Source organism: Mytilus galloprovincialis, chromosome 6 (assembly GCF_965363235.1).
Source record: "Mytilus galloprovincialis chromosome 6, xbMytGall1.hap1.1, whole genome shotgun sequence".
Lineage (NCBI taxonomy): Eukaryota > Metazoa > Mollusca > Bivalvia > Mytilida > Mytilidae > Mytilus > Mytilus galloprovincialis.
In genome coordinates, this window is record NC_134843.1 from 45,597,979 (window position 1) to 45,621,293 (window position 23,315).

The following is a 23,315-nucleotide window of genomic DNA, read 5'->3' on the forward strand; positions in this document are numbered from 1 at the left end:
TGCATTTTGATAGGTACAAAGTTTCTATCAGATGTAATTCAATTTAAATTGAAATTCAAGATTGATTATTATATCCTGAATATTTTTTTTAAATCTATTTTCAGGTTTAAACCATGATGTAGTTCAGAGTAAGAGATGAGGAAGGCCATATTAGAATGGACTTTGAACCCCTGACACCCCCAGGAACCCATTGTGGACCTGACATGACTCTAGTACTTTCCTCTACCCCTAACTCATTCGTGGGTATGAAGGGATCACCTCAAAAGTTTGGCTTGGACCAAGAATCTGAATCAGTTAGACTCTTCAATATTAACAAGCACAGTGATCTTGAGAAATCCGGTTTAGGTCCAAGCTTCAACAGGCTACCATCACCATTATCTATCTGCAAAACATCCCCAAAAATGGAGACACCCGTCACAGGGAAAAAAGAATTGAATAATATGGAAGAGGAAATGTCCGAACTAGAGGACGATGATGATGAACCAATCATTTGTGATGATTGTAACACAGACTTTCCATCACTACAGCAATTTCTTGATCATAAATGTACAAAACTAGATGGGTCAAATAAAAGTAACATGATTCGAGAATATTGTCGAACACCTAGTAATGCTAGCGAATTAAGTGAAGGGGAGAGTTTTGATGGACGAATTGTTTATAATCCAGATGGATCTGCATATATTCTGGAGGATGGTGATTCTAGTCTGAGTGACCTTGACTCTTTAATTGGAGTTTCTAATCAGCGAGAATTAATTGTTGATAAGAAAGGAAGTGACACTGTCTCTCAAGTCCCAGCTTTGCCACAAATTGCCAATGCTATTTTTGTTCCTAGAAATCCAAGCTATGATCCTTCACGAGAATATTTGTCTCAGGCACCGATGATGTTTAGTTATAAAGTGTATGATATGCGCTCTGGCAAAAGTGAAAATGATGAAAAGTCAACCAAGACTGATGGTGATAGTCTATCTACCTCTGAAGAAAGTCAGGACTTAACAAATGTTCCTACTAAGCCAATTCTGATGTGTTTCATTTGTAAATTGTCTTTTGGTTACAGTAAGTCTTTTATGGCTCATGCTGTTTCTGAACATTCTATGATATTGAATGAAGATGAAAAGAGAGTAATGTTACGTAAAAATTCATCAGCCATCATACAATGTGTTGGCACAAAGAAAGAGCCATTGATGTCATTCTTAAAGCCAAAAGCACTGAAAAATCTTACTACTGGAAGAGACATGCTTTTGTCAGAAAGTGTAACATTGCCAAACTCTTTTAAGTCATCACTGAATGACAATACCAAAGTCAGTTTCGTACATTCCAAACCAAAGCTATCAGATGCTCTTGTCTTGAATTCTGTTTCAAAATCAGAGAATTCCGACATGTCTCAGGGCAGTTCAATGCCATACCACTATGGTGCTTCAAGCATCACTACCTGTGTTCATTCGTCCATGTCTCCAGTATCATCATCTTTATCATCGACAGCAATTGAGAATCTAACAAGTAATCTTCGCTCAAAGCTAAGTCGACAATTAGATTCACCTAGTGCTTCCTCCCCTGTGCCATCAATGTCACCCATTACAAACTCTACATTATTTCTTGGTATCTGTGATGAGCATCCACAGGGTCGTGTTCAGGGCGTTGAATGTCCAAAATGTGATATGATTCTAGGATCGTCTCAGTCATTAGGAGGTCACATGACTATGATGCATTCACGTAATTCATGTAAGACTTTAAAATGTCCAAAATGTAATTGGCATTACAAGTATCAAGAAACACTGGAAATTCATATGAAAGAGAAACATCCAGAAGGCGACCAGCAGTGTATATATTGTCTATCAAACCAGGCTCATCCACGATTAGCCAGAGGTGAGAGTTACTCATGTGGCTACAAGCCTTACAGATGTGAGGTTTGTAATTACTCCACAACAACGAAAGGCAATCTCAGTATTCATATGCAGTCTGATAAACATTTGAACAATGTTCAGGATTTGGCAAATGGAGGTGGGGAATTGAAACTCCAAACCCCTCCTCAACAACAGCAACTACAACAACAACAGCAACAACAGCAACAACAGCAAGTACAGGAACAGACCCCACAACAGCAATCATTACCATCCATCAATGATGTACAACTAAAGAAAAACAACAAACCTAAACCTACATGGAGGTGTGATGTCTGTAATTACGAAACCAATGTTGCACGAAATCTACGCATTCACATGACAAGTGAAAAACATACGCATAATATGATGGTACTACAGCAGAACATGAAGCACATGCAACGGGACATGCATATTCAACAGATGAATCAACTGATGTTACTTCAGAATGACCCAGCTTTCATAACAGGCTATCCTAGCAGTATTCCAGCCTCTAACATGCCATTTAATATAGAGCAATCTCTCTATGGGAATGCTGTTCCCAGCTCATATGGAGAAATTCCAATGGATCTGAGAAAGGAGAATGGAGGTGTTGGTGTTTCATTTGATCCACAAACTCCTGACAGTTTTAGACTCTATAATTGTTGTGTTTGCAATTTATATGTAACTGATTCACTTGAATCTCTTCATCAGCATTTACAAGTCGATCGCACTAAACAAAGAGAGTCAGAGACAATATCTATATCACAAGGTACATATATATGTAATCTGTGCTCCTATAAGACTAACTTAAAAGCCAACTTCCAACTACACTGTAAAACTGATAAACATTTGCAACGATTGCAGCTTGTTAATCACATCAAAGAGGGAGGTTCTAATAATGAATGGCGACTCAAGTATCTCAATGTAAGCAATCCAGTTCAGGTACGATGCAATTCTTGTGACTACTACACAAATAGTATTCATAAGTTACAAATCCATTCTGGAAATCCTAGGCATGAGAAGAATGCTCAGCTTTTCCATTTCTTGCAGCTGGGAGAAAGCAAAATTAAAAGCAAATCCAAATATTACCACTGCACTCTATGTAACTTTTCAACAAGAGCCAAGCTCAACATGATCCAGCATGTAAGGGCTATGAAACATCTACACAACGAACAGATCAAACAGCTACAGATGAAAGAACAAGGTGTGACGGACATTGATCCTGGAGAAATTTTTCAAGTTGTTGAATACAATGAAAGTGAAGAAGACCAAATCAAGTTTGATGAAGAAGGCAAGTGATATTTATTGAAATACTGTTAATACCATTATTCACCAAATAAGCAGGCCAAATTGTATTTTTTAATCCTTTAAGAACAAAGCTTACTGAATTTTTAAAAAAAAAAAATTTTCCCTCCATAAAATGCTTAAAACCAGCATTTCATTTTTATTATACGACCGCAAAAATTGAAATTTTTTGGTCGTATATTGGTATCACGTCGGCGGCGGCGGTGGCGTCGTCTGAAGACATTTGGTTTTCACACTCTAACTTTAGTAAAAGTAAATAAAAATCTATGAAATTTAAACACAAGGTTGATGAGCATAGAAGGAAGATTGGGGTTGATTTTGGGTGATTTGGTTCCTACAGTTTAGGAATTAGGGGCCAAAAAGGGCCCAAATAAGCATTTTTCTTGGTTTTCGCACAATAACTTTAGTACTGTTACTGACAACTAAATGAAGGTCAAGTTCAATAATGGCGATTTTGACTTTTACCGTTCAGGAGTTATGGTTCTTGAAAGATTGAAAAATGGAGTTTCCAGTCATGTCCGTGCATTTACGCATGAACTGTTCTACCTAAGCTTCCCAAATTTTAGTATGTTGTTACTGATGACAAAATGGAGGTCAAGTTCAATAATGACGATTTTGACTTTTACCGTTCAAGAGTTATGGTTCTTGAAAGATTGAAAAATGGAGTTTCCAGTCGTGTCCGTGCATTTACGCATGAACTGTTCTACCTAAGCTTCCCAAATTTTAATATGTTGTTACTGATGACAAAATGGAGGTCAAGTTCAATAATGACGATTTTGACTTTTACCGTTCAGGAGTTATGGTTCTTGAAAGATTGAAAAATGGAGTTTCCAGTCATGTCCGTGCATTTACGCATGAACTGTTCTGCCTAAGCTTCCCAAATTTTAATATGTTGTTACTGATGACAAAATGGAGGTCAAGTTCAATAATGACGATTTTGACTTTTACCGTTCAAGAGTTATGGTTCTTGAAAGATTGAAAAATGGAGTTTCCAGTCGTGTCCGTGCATTTACGCATGAACTGTTCTACCTAAGCTTCCCAAATTTTAATATGTTGTTACTGATGACAAAATGGAGGTCAAGTTCAATAATGACGATTTTGACTTTTACCGTTCAGGAGTTATGGTTCTTGAAAGATTGAAAAATGGTGTTTCCAGTCGTGTCCGTGCATTTACGCATGAACTGTTTTACCAAAGCTTCCCAAATTTTAATATGTTGTTACTGATGACAAAATAGAGGTCAAGTTCAATAATGACGATTTTGACTTTTACCGTTCAGGAGTTATGGTTCTTGAAAGATTGAAAAATGGTGTATCCAGTCGTGTCCGTGCATTTTCTCATGAACCATTCAACCAAAGCTTTTGAAATTTTTATATGTTGTTAAAGATGGCAAATTAGAGGTCAAGTTCAATAATGACGATTTTGACTTTTACCGTTCAGGAGTTATGGTTTTTGAAAGATTGTGAAATGGCGTTTCCATTCACGTTGTTGCATTTACTCATGAACCATTCAATCTAAGCTTTTCAAATTTTAAGATGTTGATACTGATGACAAAATGGAGGTCAAATTTGATATTGATGATTTTCACTTTCACCATTCATCAGTAATGGTTCTTGTGATATTGCCAGGACACAAATAAATATTAATAAATCCGGTTTGCTGTCGTTGTGACAGCCTCTTGTTAATATTTGGGCCTGGATATCAAATTGAGGTCTAAAGGGTCTAAAATTGAACATTATTTGATTTCATCAAAAATTGAATTCTTGGGGTTCTATGATATGCTGAATCTAACCATGTATTTAGATTTTGGATATTGGACCATAATAGGTAAATGTCCAATTTAAAAAGTTTTAAGTTTTAAAGTTTAAGTTCTTAGACCACATTCATTCTGTGTCAGAAACCTATGTTGTGTCAACTATTTAATCACAATCCAAATTCAGAGCTGTATCAAGCTTAAATGGTGTGTCCATACTTGCCCCAACTGTTCAGGGTTCGACCTCTGCTGTTGAATAAAGCTGCGCCCTGCGGAGCATCTGGTAATATTTATCATTCAGTAAACAGAGTATGATAAAAAAAAAAAATTTATATAAATATATCATGTTCCAAAATCTTCTGAAACTGTAAATCAATTTTTCATTATATTAAATGTTCATGGTGATTTTTGTTATTGAGGGAAGTTGATGTGGTAAGCTCATACTAGATATATGTGCCAGTATTAAAATTTTGTATGCTTGACATGCATTTTGTCTATGAAAGTTTTATCATTGACAGTAGAATCAAAAAAGTTATAAAAGCCAAACAAAATACTAGAGGAGTCAAAATTCTAAAAGGATTTGCCAAATTACAGTGAATGTATTCTATTCCTGGGGTAGAAAATCCTTATGTTTTTATGACTTACTTAGCTATAATATAGGGACATTATGTTTTTTCGGACTGTGCATCTGTTCACCCGTTGCACTATCCTACTTCAGGTTAAAGGTTTTGGTCAAGATAGTTTGGGATGAAGTTGAAGTCCAATTTTAGTACACATTTTCCCTATGATATGATCTTTCTAATTTTAATGCCTAATTAGAGTTTTGACCCTTATTTCACAGTCCATTGAATATAGAAAATGATAGAGCGGATCTGTGTAATATGGACACATTCTTGTTTTATTTTTCAATTATCTGCATCAAATTAACAAAGTAAATGTTTTAAATTTGAAATTTTATATAAGTGTAGATTCTGCAAAAAACATATATTTACAACCTAAAAAGTTATTGTATCACTGAAGGTTATTGTTTGTTAAATACATTTAGCATTATTCATTCTTATGGAAAGGTTAATTTTGAATTTGTTTGTTTTGTTTTATAACAAGTATTCCTGTTTTTACAATAATTATTTAATATTTAATTGTCAGCATTATGTAGAAACTTTAGTCCAACTAAAGTCCAAATACAAATATAGTTTGAAGTTCTCCTAAAGACAAAAGTCATTATGAATTTCACTTTGAAGAAACAAAGAAGTTAAAGGTAGACCAAAGAATAACAAAATTTTCCAATCAAATATGAGAACAATACTGTGATGTTTTGTGGAACAAAAGTTGGCTGATTGGAAAACTTTGTGTAAACATACGAATATAAATTTGTATTGAAATATTCCTTAAATGAATGCATACATTTTGTTTACAAGAGAGCTCAATTCTTTTGTTTGGCAGAGCTAACAAATTTCTTAAATCAATTTGTAATCTCAAAAGTTCTCATTATATGAAAAGACATTTTATTCGTCTAGGAGTCAAATAGGAAATCCTCTTCATGAAAACAGGTACGTTAGTTGCCGAGGGATACCTATGATCGCCATTGTTTAAATTTTATAATGCTTTGATAGGCCGGCAATGAATTTTCATTTCTCTATCTTTTTTTTAATCTATTCATCACAGGTAAAAGTTAAGAATATTGATAGTGAGTTTATGAGCGTTGATTTTAATGAATTGGGCCAGCAAACAAAATTTTATGACTCAGTGCAACAATTTTATACACAAGATGTTTTTATCATTCATACATAGACAATACATAAAGGGCATAGAAATTATATAGAAATCAAACTTTTAATGACATTCAAGAGATCATCTTATATTTCTTATAATTGACTTAAAGTGATAATATAAGTCTAGTTTACCTGTGTGGATTAGAACAAGAGAACTTATTAAGAATTGAGAAATTGAACATATAGAAAGGTGTTTATTACCCCATCACACAACGACAAAAGACTTATTTGGAAATGAATGGCTTATATTCAATTGGTCTGTGAGGTGTGTCTGATTATTAACGTGTCACTGTTTACTGAGAAATTAATTTAAAGAAAGTGTTATGATAGTGATTACAGCATTGACGGGACATCTAATGATGAAAGCTGACATGTCTGGTAAGCCAAATTTTCATTTAGTTTGGACAAGTCAGTTAGAATATCACTTGGCCAGGTATAAAGTTTTTGTTTTAAATATCTCACTTGATCATCTGGAGGAATTGTAATACTACATTTTATGTAGTTATAAATTGAGCTAACTACCTGTATTTTTACAATATATGTATTACAGGTAAACTATTTCTATATTCAATGGGTAGATTGACAATGTGGCCACTTCCTATTAGATGTTAAGTGATCTGTATCAGATAAGATTCATTCAAACAGAAAGCTGATGCTGAGGAATTTCTTGACCTGGTTCTATATGTAACTATGTTTATTTTTAGTAATCTATATATAGATTACTTTCAATCTTGTTTACTGAGACAGGTTATTGTGGAAGTTTTGGTATAGTGTGGGAGGTTTTAAAAATTAATTCTGTGAGAAAATTTATTCCTTTAGCTTTTCATAATCTGTTCCTGCAGGTGATGTGCTTTTGTTGTAATCAGATATAACAGAGTGTTAGAATTGCCATTATATGGGGAATTCACACTGATATTTAAGTTTGATTTTCTATGAAAAATTTGGTTGGAAATTAAAACCTCAAAAAAAATTATATGAAATTAGTGACACACATTTTTAACCTTAATTAAAAAGCGGTGTTTTGTTACAGAAAGGTAAGAAGGATATTAATTGATGTTTTAAAAGAAATGTACTTGGATCATTTTTATTTTGTTAAATTTAACAAATGAGATAAAATAATCAACCTGATAGCTGACCAGTAGTTATTATATCTTATTCGATGTAATTGTAAGCCCAACCCTATAAAGACACTTAGTTGCACAAGTTTTTACTGGGAACTTTCACCCTAAAGTCTCTCTTTAATTAATGAATAAGATTCCACATTTTTTATTTCACCAGTCCCACAGGTCCATCATGAGCTTTTCTCATCACTTGTCTTTGTCAGTTGACTGAAACTACTAAGCTAAATTTAACGTAACAAGTTTTAAAAATGTGTCTGATGATTCCAGCTGCAAAGTTTTGTCTATTTACCTTAGAATCACCACTAATGGAGTAAATATGACAGAATTTTCATAATATTAAGATCCTAATAATGTCCATTTACATCAAAACTGTCAGACCACTTCTTATTGGAGTTTAAAAATGATCAGCCAGACAATAATTACAAATAAGTCACCTGGTCCAAATCGGCAGACATCTCCTTAATGAAGTTATTGCCCTTTGATTAACAATATTTACAAACTTGTTTTACGTTTTTGTCTAATATCATAAAAACCTACCGCAGTATACATAGATTATGTTTTTGCCTTTTATCTTGAAAACTATAATGGAAAGGCATATATCTGGTCAGGTAAAAAGATCAAGATAATCAGAAAAGTGCAAACAACAGCAACCTATCAATTTAAGATGCTTATCTAGAATAGGTTGGCTAGAATTGAAAATCAGTTTTTGTCAATAACACAGGTGCAAGACATTGAATGTATTTTTCAATTTTCAATTGTTTAAACTTTTTTTATTTGCTTCATACATTGCAATGACAGTAAATCTTGAGGTGACTTAACATTGTTTTAACAACTTGAGGAGCTTAAACAAAATAGATACAACTGTGTCTCTCTGTGGCATTTCACTTGAGATGGAGCAAAAATTGTGCTATGGGGTGAGAGGACAACCATCCATGACAAATTTGAACCAAACAATAGCCTTGTCATGACCTTTCGATATTAATTTTCTCATTAGTTGGAAAATGCAAATTTATCATAGAAGTCTACCTGCTAAACAAAAAGAACTGTTATTTTGGTTGTATTGAATCTTTTGTTCAGTGACAGTCTCTTGTACCTAGCTAAAAATTAATTACATTGTAAAAGGTTTAAATGGTGGGAAAAACTCGCATCACCTTTTCAAAGTCTAGTGGCAATTTGCTATGCTTAATGACTGATGTTTCTTTATCTTTAAATGTTTTAGCAAACATTTTGTTAGATTTTGGGAGCGGAAGGTGTAACAGGTTTTTGTTTGAGGATTCTATGGCATTTATAATGATCAATTTAAAAACTCACCAAAGACATAGAATTTAATGACAATATGTTGTTCCTAATAAATGAAATTAGTTTGAGGCTAAATTAAATAGATGTGTTAAATAAAGAGACAAGGTTTTCTTTTGCTGACATAAAGATCATTATCCTAGCTTATAAGTTTGAAAAGAAAGTCTTAAAAGCTAGTATTGTGCCAGACCTTTAAACACAAGAGCTTTTATAAATTGCCAAAAATACAAGTGTTATATACACTTTCAGAACAAAAAAAAACACAAATTACATTTCATACATTAAGATGAAGGCATTCAATTAACTTTATTGAAAATAGCCTATGGAATACATAAACAGTGAGTGGCTAAGGAATTGAGGTATTGAAAGAAAGTTGACGAAGGGATGAAAAATTACAATCAGAATAATCATTAATTTTACATTTGAAAGCGTCCTTTCATTAAACAGGGGTAACAAATTTTATTGAAGACAGTAGTGTACCGATGTGCCGTGAATATCTTGTTTATAAATTATAATTCAGATTGCATTCATTATTTACTTGAAGTGAATGGTGAATTAACCTGCATACAGATATCACCAGTTTTCTCTCCCTGTCAGACTGATCTCCTCAAACAAGCTTGTTACCTGCAAGGTGTTATTCATTTACATAAATGATAATTTTTTACTGTTTATTTTAAAGATTTCTTAAAATCAAGAGATGTTGTATTTGTACTGAGAATTAATTAAAAAGAAAAACTTGTTCAGAGTTCAATAGATTGATGGATACAAGAATTTTATAATGAAAGAGGCACAATAAAGGATGAGTATATTCAAAGTTTTTCCAAGTTTATTAGAAAAGTATCTGCTTGGAACGACATGAAAGGTACCACTGATTGAGCAGGAAAGGCTTTACTAAGCATTATGGAGCACTTTAGTTTGTCCATTGTTTCTTGTGGTGTTGATGTTGCTTAACATGATGATGCTGTTCTTCACAGTGTTTTGTTAGTGTTTGTCTTGTAGTCATTCTTGGTGCTGTCTATTGTATTTTAGCTTGTGTTTTTTTATTGACCCCTTGGTTTCTTCTTTTCTCTTTGGGGACAAATCTTTTTACTCATTTATATATTCATATTTATTTAGATATTGATATTCGGTTGCACTCTATTTTCTTTTATAATACATATATTGATTTTTGAAGATTTCATTTGTTTAACCTAAAATACATGTGTTTCCTTTTAATTAGGAACTACTGTTGAAGAATATTATTTATACTTTTTAGGTGTGTAGCAAAGAAATTGTGTCTATGGCTTATTTTAAGTTTCTCTCTTCACTGGCCTCAGTGGAGAACATTTGTAGTTCATTTTTGTAAAGGGAAGTAACTTTGGTGTAGATCTTCAGAAATTATATCTGAATGCTGCACTGTGGAATCATCTTGTATGGTATCAGTTTTATAGTTTGAGTGATTTTCTTATTTAAATAAAATCTATTTGCATTTTCAAAGATATACATTTATTCTATCTTAGTACCGGTAAAGCAAGTGAGTGGATGATTTTCGTAGGGAAAATGAATTCAATTTGCCTAAACTTGAGAAATCAATGAAAATTAGGAAGCCAGAAACAATAATGAACACACACATTCAAAAATAAACCAGGAACATTTAATTGAATTGTGCAATTTCCAAAATAAACCAGGAACAAAAATGAATCCACACTGTCCAAAATAAATTAGGAACAATATTGAACCCAAGAAATTGTCAAAAATAAACCAGCAACAAAAATGAATCCACACTGTCCAAAATAAACCGGGAAAATTATAATCAATCCAAAGTCACAAATAAACCCGGAACAAAAATGAATTCACATTTTAAAATAAACCCGTAACAATAGGGAATAACACTGTCCGAAATAAATCAGAAACAATTATGATTCCACACTGTTCAAAATAAATCAGATACAAAAATGAATCCATCCTGTCCCAAATAAACTAGCAACAATAATGAATATACACTGTCTAAATCATTTGCTTATTTTCATTCAATAAGGATTGTAAAGAGAATTCTTACAGCCTAAACTTTTTATGGGCATTGTTTTCTGGTCTGTGCGTTCGTTCGTAAGTTGTACTATCCGTTCGTATGTCTGTCCTGGCACAGGTTAAAGTTTTTGGTCAAGGTAGTTTTTGATGAAGTTGAATTCCAATCAACTTTAAACTTAGTAAACATGTTTCCTATGATATGATCTTTCTAATTTTAATGCCAAATTAGAGATTTTATCCCATTTTCAGGGTCCACTGAACATAGAAAATGATAGTGAGGATGGAGCATTTGTGTACTTAGGACACATTCTTGTTTATGTATAAAACTTTTTTTGATACCACTTGATCTTCTGTTTTTTAAAAAGTATAGATTTAAAACAAAAGATATGTTCAATACTAACAGTGGTATGATTTTTATACGACCGCAAAAATTTTAATTTTTCGTCATATATTGCTATCACGTTGTCGTCGTCCGAATACTTTTAGTTTTCGCACTCTAACTTTAGTAAAAGTGAATAGAAATCTATGAAATTTTAACACAAGGTTTATGACCACAAAAGGAAGGTTGGGATTGATTTTGGGAGTTTTGATCCCAACATTTTAGGAATTAGGGTCCAAAAAGGGCCCAAATAAGCATTTTCTTGGTTTTCGCACAATCACTTAAGTTTAGGTAAATAGAAATCTATGAAATTTTGACACAAGGTTTATGACCACAAAAGGAAGGTTGGGATTGATTTTGGGAGTTTTGGTTCTAACAGTTTAGGAATTAGGGGCCAAAAAAGGGCCCAAATAAGCATTATTCTTGGTTTTCGCACAATAACTTTAGTTTAAGTAAATAGAAATCAATGAAATTTAAACACAAGGTTTATGACCAGAAAAGGAAGGTTGGTATTGATTTAGGGAGTTGAGGTCTGAACAGTTTAGGAATTAAGGGCCAAAAAGGGGCCCAAGTAAGCATTATTCTTGGTTTTCCCACCATAACTTTAGTTTAAGTAAATAGAAATCGATGAAATTTAAACACAAGGTTTATGACCACTAAAGGAAGGTTGGGTTTGATTTTGGGAGTTTTGGTCCCAACAGTTTAGGAATAAGGGGCCCAAAGGGTCTAAAATTGAACTTAGTTTGATTTCATCAAAAATTGAATAATTGGGGTTCTTTGATATGCCGAATCTAACTGTGTATGTAGATTCTTAATTTTTGGTCCCGTTTTCAAATTGGTCTACATTAAGGTCCAAAGGGTCCAAAATTAAACTTAGTTTGATTTTGACAAAAATTGAATCCTTGGGGTTCTTTGATATGCTGAATCTAAAAATGTACTTAGATTTTTGATTATTGGCCCAGTTCTCAAGTTGGTCCAAATCGGGTCCAAATTAAACTTTGTTTGATTTCATCAAAAAATGAATAATTGGGGTTCTTTGATATGCCAAATCTTACTGTGTATGTAGATTCTTAATTTTTAGTCCCGTTTTCAAATTGGTCTACATTAAAGTCCAAAGGGTCCAAAATTAAACTAAGATTGATTTTAACAAAAATTGAATTCTTGAGCTTTTTTGATATGCTGAATCTAACCATGTACTTAGATTTTTGATTATGGGCCCAGTTTTCAAGTTGGTTCAAATCAGGATCCAAAATTATTATATTAAGTATTGTGCAATAGCAAGAAATTTTCAATTGCACAGTATTCAGCAATAGCAAGAAATCTTCAATTGCACAGTATTGTGCAATAGCAAGAAATTTTCAATTGCACAGTATTGTGCAATAGCAAGAAATCTTCAATTGCACAGTATTGTGCAATAGCAAATATTTTCAATTGCACAGTATTGCGCAATAGCAAGAAATATCTAATTGCACAATGTTGTGCAATAGCAAGAAATTTCAATTGATTGGAGTTATCTTTCTTTGTCGAGAATAGTAGTTGAATCAACTTAAATCATTGTTTTATACAATATACAATGTATATTCACTTTTACTACCAACTGATAAATTAAAACAATCTTTACCATTCAGTGATAACAAGCACCTTTTGTTACATTTTAATATTTTATGATGTATTTAAATGAGTAGTTATTGTTGCAAACTCCATTAGAAATTTGAATTGAGATCAGTTTTGGAAAAAGGGAAAGGGGGATGTGAAAAAATAAATGGGGGGGGGGGGGTAAATTTTTCTCATTTCAGATTTCATAAATAAAAAGAAAATTTCTTCAAACATTTTTTTGAGAGGATTAATATTCAACAGCATAGTGAATTGCTCAAAGGAAAAAAAAAGTATTTTAAGTTCATTAGACCACATTCATTCTGTGTCAGAAACCTATGCTGTGTCAACTATTTAATCACAATCCAAATTTAGAGCTGAATCCAGCTTGGATGTTGTGTCCATACTTGCCCCAACCGTTCAGGGTTCAACCTCTGCGGTCGTATAAAGCTGCGCCCTGCGGAGCATCTGGTTTGGTATATTAGAAGTTAAGGTGATTTTTTTCAAAACTACCAGTGCTTTAGTTACAGTATTGACAAGACAAAAGTGCTGTGTAACATGGCTCTCTCATCTTTAAAATACAATTAATGCAAATGCTAAAGTAAATTACAGATTAGCTATGTGTATGAATCATCCAATTAAAACTAATATTTTATTATGGCCAACAGCTGGGGAGATCAACTGAATTGTTTTATATCAAATATTGATTATTTGTTAGGGAATTGAGTGAAAAGTGGGGAGATTGTTTCTTTAAATTCATTATTATTTGTCAAACTCTGTCCAAAAAGATTTTTAGTTTAATAGTTAAAAGACAAAAGAGTTCGATTTTGGGACTGGAAACATTTTCTAAACAGAACAGCTATATTTTACTGCATTTTATTGCATAGATGAGGACGTTGTCAATTTAAAAAAAACTCTAAAACAACTGATGTATCTACAACTCAAGGGAAGCAATCCTGGATTCACTACTATAATTGTCCCAATGATATAGAATAAATTTAACATTCCATCAAGGAAGAAATGTCAGAAATCCTACTCTGTTTCTTAACTAAAGCAGTTGAAATTTATTAATTTCCATTGGTTATTTAGGCATGTTGTAGTTAAAGACAAGTATAAATGCACTTAATACTCATTTTCTTATATCAAGGAAGTAAAAAAAATCCAGGGAACAATGCACAATGCAATAATTCAAATTGTTCTTTCAAGTAGTTGTTGAAATGGAGAAACTATTTATAGCATTGCTGTAAAGAAAGACTTCTTATATCTAAAGTTGATAAAATATGCTTTTTTATTCAACAGCCGTTTCTCTTATATTTAATTATCTCTGAATCATACGCAATAAAATAAATGAAAATGAAGGATAATTTGATATTTGTATAATTTCTCCCTGGCAACATATTTTACTGTTATTTTGATAATATTTTAGAGGATTAGATTGTCTTGTTGGATATTTTTAATGAAGGCTCTGAACAACACATGTTAAAGTGATTGTAGTTTTATTACAATTGGTTATTTAGGCTGAATGAATAGAAAGTCATTTGCATATTGATAATCAGATGAGGTCACTCAATCAGAACATAAAACATAAGCCTTTTTGATTAATCACATTAATTTACACAAGCTGTTTACATCAGGTAAAACGGGGGCCTACCTGTAAATTACTTTTAATTTTTAATGTTTTAACGTGTCAGTTGTCATGGAATTTCCCATAATTTGTGTTTAAAAAAATTGAATGACTTTCTCATTAATTTGATACTAAAGATTCAGTTACTGGCTGTAGTTATAATTAAGGAAGTTGACAATTTAATCAACAAATATTAAATTAGCGAGAGATTTAGTATTGTATCATTCTAAGGAAGTTATGTTGTTTATACAACAAGTGACAGAAGAGAGACAATTTTTGTAAGTATTTTTATTTCAAATATTGTTAAATTGATTAGAAATCTGTTAAAGTTTTCAAAAGTTTATATTTTTCTTTAAAATGTTTTAACAGTGCACTTGATATCTTATGAACTTAGCATGAGAGAAAATAAGTTTCCATGACAATCAATATATATTTCATTTAAGGGTTAACAGTTATTCAATACAATAAGGTAGGAAAATTTGTTTTTATGGAATGTTTGTGACTTTTAAATTATAAATTTCACGGAAGAACAAGTAGTGATCACGTCTGTCTAATTTCATCCTTAGGCAAATTTTGTCCTGTAATCGATCAACTTTTCCTCTCATTACCACTTCTCCTTACTTATTTTAAGGAATGAATTCATATAAGGTAAACATAAGGTGTTTGAAATTCCCATTAGAAATCTGACAACTAATATACAGATCAATTGATAGATTTTTGGGGTAAACTGTAACAATTTCAGTCTATTGAACACTGATATTTGTCTTGAGGTCAAAGGTCAGATCTGTAACAGTTCACCAATATGTTTTTTGATATTAAGAATATATTTTCAAGGTGACAATCAGCTGTCCTTTTTGGATCCTCAGATAACTGTAAGATAATTAACCAACTGTGTCATACCCAGTTGATGAAAAAGTAATTTGTAGAAAGTAAGTACCTGTTTACAAATTTCACTCCAGCTTTTTGTTTTCTATTACAAAGAAGACCAAAGATATGAGGCAACCATGCGAAAAACGAAATAAATTGAGGCCGTGACCAGTGCTTATTTACCCATAGACAATAAACAGGAAACCGGTTTCATTCACCTATACAAATCTAAATGACGATTATTCTTGATCTTTAATTAGTGCATCCCAAGGCAAAATTTGCAAGGTGGAAGATGATTGGTGCTTTAAATCTCTTTTGTTAATTCTTGGGTCAATTTAAATACAATTTTTACTTATGACAATTTGTAAGTGACGCAGGGAGTTTAAAAAGTAAATTAATTAGCAGATGAAAATTTTTACCAAAGGTTCATTGAAGCGACAGAATGTAAAACTGATGCGTTGAGAAGCAGTGAAATGTAGGTTGTTTAAATGTTTTATCATTCTTTTTTTAAAGTTTGGACTTTGTTTAGTTAGTGAATAATTTGGTTTGTGTATTCATGTTTTGAAAAGTGTGTTGTGGAATTATGAAAAGAACAAAGATGTATAGATCAAGTATTACCATTACTTGAGGAAGTTTGCCTTGAACTATGTCTGTTAAAAATCAAGTAAGGACTAATTAGTTAAAACATTAGTTCTTAAATTAAGTAAAAACAATATTTTTGCAATGTTAACAGTTCAAAATATCATTTAAATAAGTAGTTTTTATCACTCAATGTGGGGTCACTATATATTTTGTTTTTATTGGTTGATACAGTTTATCAATTGTTTCAGATTATATCATCCTGTTTATGTGTATTAAAAGCTAGAATTGTGAAGAGTCTGGTAGTGACAGATTTTTTCACTATCAATGGGAGGTTACTCTAGCGGGATTACTATTTGATCGAATTGACACCTGATAGTTGACGTAACACTTTATTTACCTGTGTTGGAACAAACAAATACATATTTATTTTTCAGATTTTATTTATGTAAATAGGGGTTACTTGGGAAAAAAACCTCAGAGCACCTTTAACCCAAAAACTTTAAATGATGATTTCCTATATCAAGATTTGTATGTAATTAATCTACAATTCTTCATCAGAGTGATTCATTGCTTTTAGATGAAAGAAGGAAAAAGTTGAGTAATTTTATGAAATTCAATTATGCATACAAATGAGCCTAGCTATTAGATTCAAATATCCTGCTAGATGGCTTAACACTCCTTTTACATTCTTTCATTAAATATATGTCATATGAACCTTAATTATTTTGCACTGGAGTAGACATTTGATTTTTACTAATTTCAGCTTTCTTGATTAATTTGATCCCTTGATATAATTAGAGATTAGTGCTCCCAGTCAGGCCAATTAAACTTTTGTTCTCCTAATTATTGAGAGCCCTAAGCTAATTATGTAGCCTTTATTTCTGGTCAGGACTTTAATTAATCCTCACTTCCATTGTATTACGAATACCAATGACAAATCCCAAGATTCAATATTTTATTTGCATTTGAGAGGATTCTAAATTTGCACACAATCATTATCCATCTAGTGAAGAACAGGTAAATGTTTTTGGTGAAATAGACCTGTGGCTAAAACAAAATGTTTCTGTTTTTTTAAAGGGATGGCACTTTTTTTTTATAAAGAAGACTTTTCACAATTTTAAGAATGGATGCCATAATAATTTTTGAAAGGTCATCAATATGACTTTGTCTCTTATGAACAATGTGTAAACATTGAGGCAATTTGATAGAATCGAAAATTTAAAAATGCAGTGGAGTTTGCAATTAAGAAGATAGTAAGATTCATCTTCAATTTCATTTAGAATAATTGCTATTTATACTAGTTGTATGTCCTTTTTTTTATATATAAATTTAGTGATATGCTTTACATTTAATTCATAAAGGCTACTTATTTGAGAAATAAAATGTTTGACACTATATCAAACTAAAACTATTACTGCTTGAAATATGAAGATGGAATAATAAAACCAGCACTCCCAAGTGAGATAGGCGACCATCAAATGAGAGAAAACAATCATTAATGAAACTACATCATGAAAACATTTATGATTAATTATTTTTTTATGAAGTCACTTATTTAAGTTAAGATATATTTTATAATAAATATTCCAGATATTTTTTATAATAAATATTCCAGATATATTTTATAATAAATATTCCAACACTAAAATTTGCACATATAAAGTAAAGATAACATTATCATTAGATCTCAAAATCTTTTGCTTTTCTTTTGATGGATAAATGGTAGGAAAGAGAAACACCTTTCCTGTGTTCAAGAGTTTTGACTATTGATTATCAGGGGACACAAGAGTTTTCCAATTTTATCATCATTATATCATAATAATGAAAACCTACATTTTGACAAGTGACGCTGTTAGAAATATTCATATTAAATCAGATGTATATTGCTTGATGGTATAGACCATGCAACCAACTGTTGTCTGATATAGATTTGAAATATTATATGCCCATGAAAGCTTATTAGTTATTATTGCTTTTTGTCTCAGTAGCTAATTTTCTTTGTTCAAATTAAGGAGATGGTGTAATTTTTTTGTTTCTCTTGAGCACATTAATGATGACTGTGACTTCATAAATCATATAAATTACTGACTTGGAAAGCAAATTTGTGGAAATTTCTATATAACAAAAACGTCCATCAACATGCAATTGTCACTAGAGATTTATGTTTCGAGGAGGTCATCTAAGACTATAACGTTTTCTTTTTCGTAAAAATCAATGAATCCTGTCTGAGTTTGTTAATTGTTATCACACACAAATAATAAAATGCCATAATATTACTTTTCTTAATGTAAAATATCAGAAAAGCTAGACATTTAATATAGAAATATGTATGTAATTTACATCAGTTTCTCCCATCTTAATGAAACAGTAAGACCTGATGAATATTACATGTTTTCATAAAATCCAAAATCCAAATATTCATTAAAAGATGCTTAAGTGCTATATTGCATGATTATTCTAAATTACAAATGATTGTTTATCAATAATTACAATGATATTAGGAAATTTTCAAAGAGCTCACTGGAACTAGTTGTGCTAAAAAATAACCCCGTCATTGACCATTGGCAGTACCACTATCAGCCTTGTATAGTTCGCACTGGTACACTTTCCCAAAATGGCAGACACAAATTCATGTAAATTTTATAATTCCAAATTCTCCACTTCAATAGCTTATTTTCGGATTTGTATTACGACAAGAAACATCTTTATAAGCATTGCCATTGAGTGTCTTTACCAAAGGTTTGGTGCTGAAGGGATGTACTTCAAAGAAATGGAACATGAAGTTCTGTTAATTGCTTACATTTGCATATTTTGCTTTTTAATCTTAATTCTCATAAAATCAGACTATTTTTGATTTGTTTAAGTCTACTTTTTGATTAATTGCCATTCATTTAATACTATCATGTGTATAATATAAGGGTGTTGGAGGAATCATATATAGTACCTAAAAAGTCAATTACTGCTTGTTGTTTCCAAATTAGAGGTGGTCCAGAAAATAAAACAATTCTTTTTTGGTCATCATTATACCAATGCAAGGTTTGATTCACTTCAACACAAATGATAAGTAATAGTTGACCCTTACACTCACTACAAAAAGTTGTGCCTTTCTGACCAATACTTGGGTTATGTTTAAATGAACTTATTTAATTAGGACGAAGTGACGTTTTGACATATAAGTAAATCCAGTTTACTCTTTCAGTTGACATAAAACAATAAATTCTTGACAGGTGATTGTTAATTAGGAGCAGATGTATAATTTAGACTGTCCACTTATTTGATACTAAAGGTGATACGAAGGTCAATTTATTTTTGTTTTAAAATTTTCTTTCTTACAAAAAGTTATATTTTCCCCCATTCATTTCAATCTAATTCCAGCAGTAATTTCTTTCTGAAAATAAACAATTTATTTTTACACTGATGTTGTTTAACGAGTCTATAACTTTAGATTTGATCTAAGTAAACTTAATATAAAAGGTTACCAATTCTACACTGTTTTTAGATCTTTAGATATTGATTTATCTGTATAAATATTGATTTTGTTATCTGTATTTTGGCATTGCACTAGGTGTTTTTCTGTAACTGTTAATGACATCTTTATACTAAATCTGTTAGGAGTTAATGTATGTGTAATGATTGATATTTTTGTCTTGGATACATGATTTTTTTTATTAGATGTTTTTGGCTTTGAACTAGCGTTATTTAGTAACAGTGTGAGTACTCTCAGATCCATACTTTGTGTCTTTGTTAGTTATTTGTTTCTGTTCTCTAACTGATTGTTATGAAACTTATACACAATACTTATTACCATTAAACCCACATCAAGTACAAATTGTGTAGTGTCACTTTTACTGTTCTTCAGTTATGACCCTTTATAACTTTATATAATATGCAAGCAGGGGCATCATCTGTGAAACATTCCTTATTTATTTTTGATGTCAATTAATATACTCAGTATAGATACCAGGATTGAAAGCCCTTTTCAAATGATTTTATTTGTTTGTCCTAATGTTGTACTGTTACACTACTGTCCAAGGTTAAGGGAAGGTTTGATGCCAGCAAACTCAGAAGCCTGTAATTTAGTGATTGTCATTTCTTGCTGTATGTATACATTTTATACATTTATGTAATGCATGAATGCACACAACTTCAGACATGTGGCCTTAACATAGTTCCATGTATAAAGGACCAAACCTGGATTTGTGTAAAAAAAAGGGTTAACAAATTGTGTATTGTAAATTTGAAAGTTAATATATGTGAACATTTTTTTATATATCATAACTGATTTTTGTTTATTGTTTTGTCATAAATCAGGTCATTAGTTTTCTTGTTTGAAATGTTTACCATTCCTCATATTTATTCTTACTATACAGTATGGGTTTTGCTCATTGTTAAAGACCATACAGTGATATAGTTAACTTCTACTCCTCTACAGGAGAGTTGTCTCAATGGCAATCATACCACATCTTCTTATTTTAATATTTGTGTAATTAAGTATAGCTGAACCTTGAATATGTTTGTCTGTTTTTTTAAAGTTACTTCCTTCAAAATAAATTTAGGGGACCAATCCATCTTTATGGAGCTTCATTTTTGGTTAATCAAGACTTAACTTAGTCCCATCCAAGTTTTTTTTTACATGATTGTATAGTTGATTGATTGATTGATTTTTGTTTGCCTAACATCCAGTGCATCATTATGAAGAGTTGTGATATTACAGTTGATATCAGCATGTAGTTAAATATTTAACTCATGTCACTAATGGAATTTTAATTCAAAACTTTTTAACTTTAACATGTTAAATTTTGACTACTTGATGTTTTCAAATACATGTATAGTAGTTGTCATGGTAAAGATGAAACATTGATGATTTCACTAACAGCTGTCATTATACCCCTATTGGACCCCAACAATAGAATGTAGTGAACTGTTCGGTGATTAAAAGATATCAAGTTTTATTACCATACAACTTTTCTTGCTTGATGAAAAAAGTTGTTGGAAATGTTTCTACTGTCTTAAGTTATAGGGCTGTGAAATAATTGCTTTTTTGATGGCATTACCTTCTTCAAACTAAAATTAACAGTGGAAGATTTTTTAAGGAATTAATATGATAATGCAGTGTTTCTTTCATTGTATCAGGTTACTTTGTCTGTAATATAAACTCAATCCACATACTGCCCTTTATTTTTGGAAAATGAAAATTAGGGAGGTAACAATAAAAATTCAAAATCCCATTAATCAGAACCTGAGAAACAAGAAGTTCCAGAGAGGTAGTTTAGGTATTTTTGATGACTGGAGAAAAAAATTATTGATGATAATTAACAAGTACCTAGTACACCACAGGAAGTATTGTTTGATGTGGTCTATGTCAGGCAAAGTTATCTTAGGTCAGACAGATTATCATGGTAGATAACAACACATAAATCATTTCCTCACATTTTAATAGGAGCTACTTGATTCTTGTAATTATTGAAACCTGTCATGCTCTTTATAATAAACACCTGTGTTGTTGATTTTTTTATTTTTTCAGTTGCTCTGCACATGAAAATCTTGTTGTATGTAAATCTTTCCCTAAAAGTAATTCGCCATTGTTTGCTTTTAAATAATTAAATCTTATAGTGTTACTGATAGGTTTCGCTAGATTCAATTGGAACCAAAAGTATAAATTTGTAGATATATTTCATATAGAAAGTAACAGATAAGTCTGTGTCCCTCCCCTATCCCATAATGCCCAATAGATGCTGATATTGTACTTTCCACGATAAACAGGTATTTTTTTCCTGATTTATTGTAATTTCAGATGTTTTTTGTGGTTTCTTGGGGACCTTTGTTTGTGATTTGTATATACTAATGCATGTTACCAGCCTGTCAAAGGTATCCCTATAGCATACCATAAATTGCCATTTCCAAACTGTGCATACTGCCTGCCTTTGCAGTAATGTACTACTCCTTTAAAATTTGCACATTTATTAACTTATTATGTTTTTATTTTATGTTTAAAGGAGATACAGATCTTCCAGTTTTCTACTGAATGACTTCTACTTTACAAAGTGGTTTATTTTCTACATGTCTTAATTGTTAAGATAGATGTAATTAGAAAAGTCATTTGTTAGACGCAAAGAATAAATGATAAATAAGTTTTATATTAAACTTTAGAAGATGATTGTTCATTTTACTTCTACTTACAAATAATTGTAGCGCTTGATTAGTAGACTTGAAAATTAATGTATATAACAAAAGATACAAGTTTCTCCTAAGGGTCATACTGATGAAGTTTATGGAGGTAATTTAAGGGAATTTAATTATAAGTTGAATAAATAAGATTATCAATGGGGTACTGGAAAGGGTGTAAAGAATGTGTGAAAATAAAAGGGGATTTAAAAGTATGTGGTGAAAACAATAGTCAATTTATATTAAATTTAGGTCAGTGTAGATTTGCTATTTAGAATAAGTTTATAAGGACTTCCTTTAATTGTATAAGTAAAATTTAAATACTTAATCAATTTAAATCAGGATAAAGACCATAATTACACTAATTGTTCTCAAAGGAAATACTTTTAAGTGTTTAGACCCAGATCTGTTAATTTAAGACATCCTGTCACAGCGAAAAAAAATTAAATACTCAAATAACATAGATTTTTGTCCTCCACAAAGCAGATTGTTTTTGTCTGATTAAATGAAGCAATACTTGTTTACAGTTACCAGTATTATACAGGTAAAAAAATGTGACTATTGGCTTCATCATGTTGATTTCACCAAATTAAATTACCTTTTTACATGTCTTTTTTTATCACAATAAAGATTTTTGGAATACCTGAATATAATTGTTCTCAAACCCTATTAAAGTTTCCTAATTTTATCTTGAGATTAAATGGGATAGAAGATAATACTCAGTTGGACATTTTCTTTATTTAATAATTACACTTTATAGGTTGACACCCGTTTGTTGTGTGAAATGAAAAATTAGATATGACACTGGAATCTTACCTGAATAACAGGTAGAAAGCTGTTCATTATAGGCCAGGCATTATAAATTTTTCATTCATGTACATTTTCCTCTTCTTGACTCTTGAACTGATTTTAAGATTTGAAAGGTCATGAAAATTCTTAATCTTGCAAAACTTCTACTATTGAATACTTTCTTTAGTTTTGTTTTAAAGTCTAA

The 23,315-nt window shown here is 31.3% G+C and overlaps 1 protein-coding gene across 10 annotated transcripts in view; it reads left to right on the plus strand.

The window, feature by feature from the left end:
- Positions 1–23,315, plus strand: part of LOC143079712 (zinc finger homeobox protein 3-like) — a 95,081-nt gene that overhangs the window by 57,075 nt on the left and 14,691 nt on the right. For 6 of the 10 annotated variants that reach the window (XM_076255236.1, XM_076255238.1, XM_076255237.1 and 3 more), the window contains one exon: positions 105–3,150. In XM_076255236.1, coding sequence (XP_076111351.1) covers positions 156–3,150 — 2,995 coding nt within the window. In that variant the 5' untranslated portion in view covers positions 105–155. Of the gene's footprint in view, positions 1–104; positions 3,151–6,440; positions 6,466–6,799; positions 7,066–14,851; positions 14,986–15,962; positions 16,050–23,315 lie in introns of those variants that run through there. The other 4 variants (XM_076255243.1, XM_076255242.1, XM_076255244.1 and 1 more) reach the window with 4 other exon arrangements.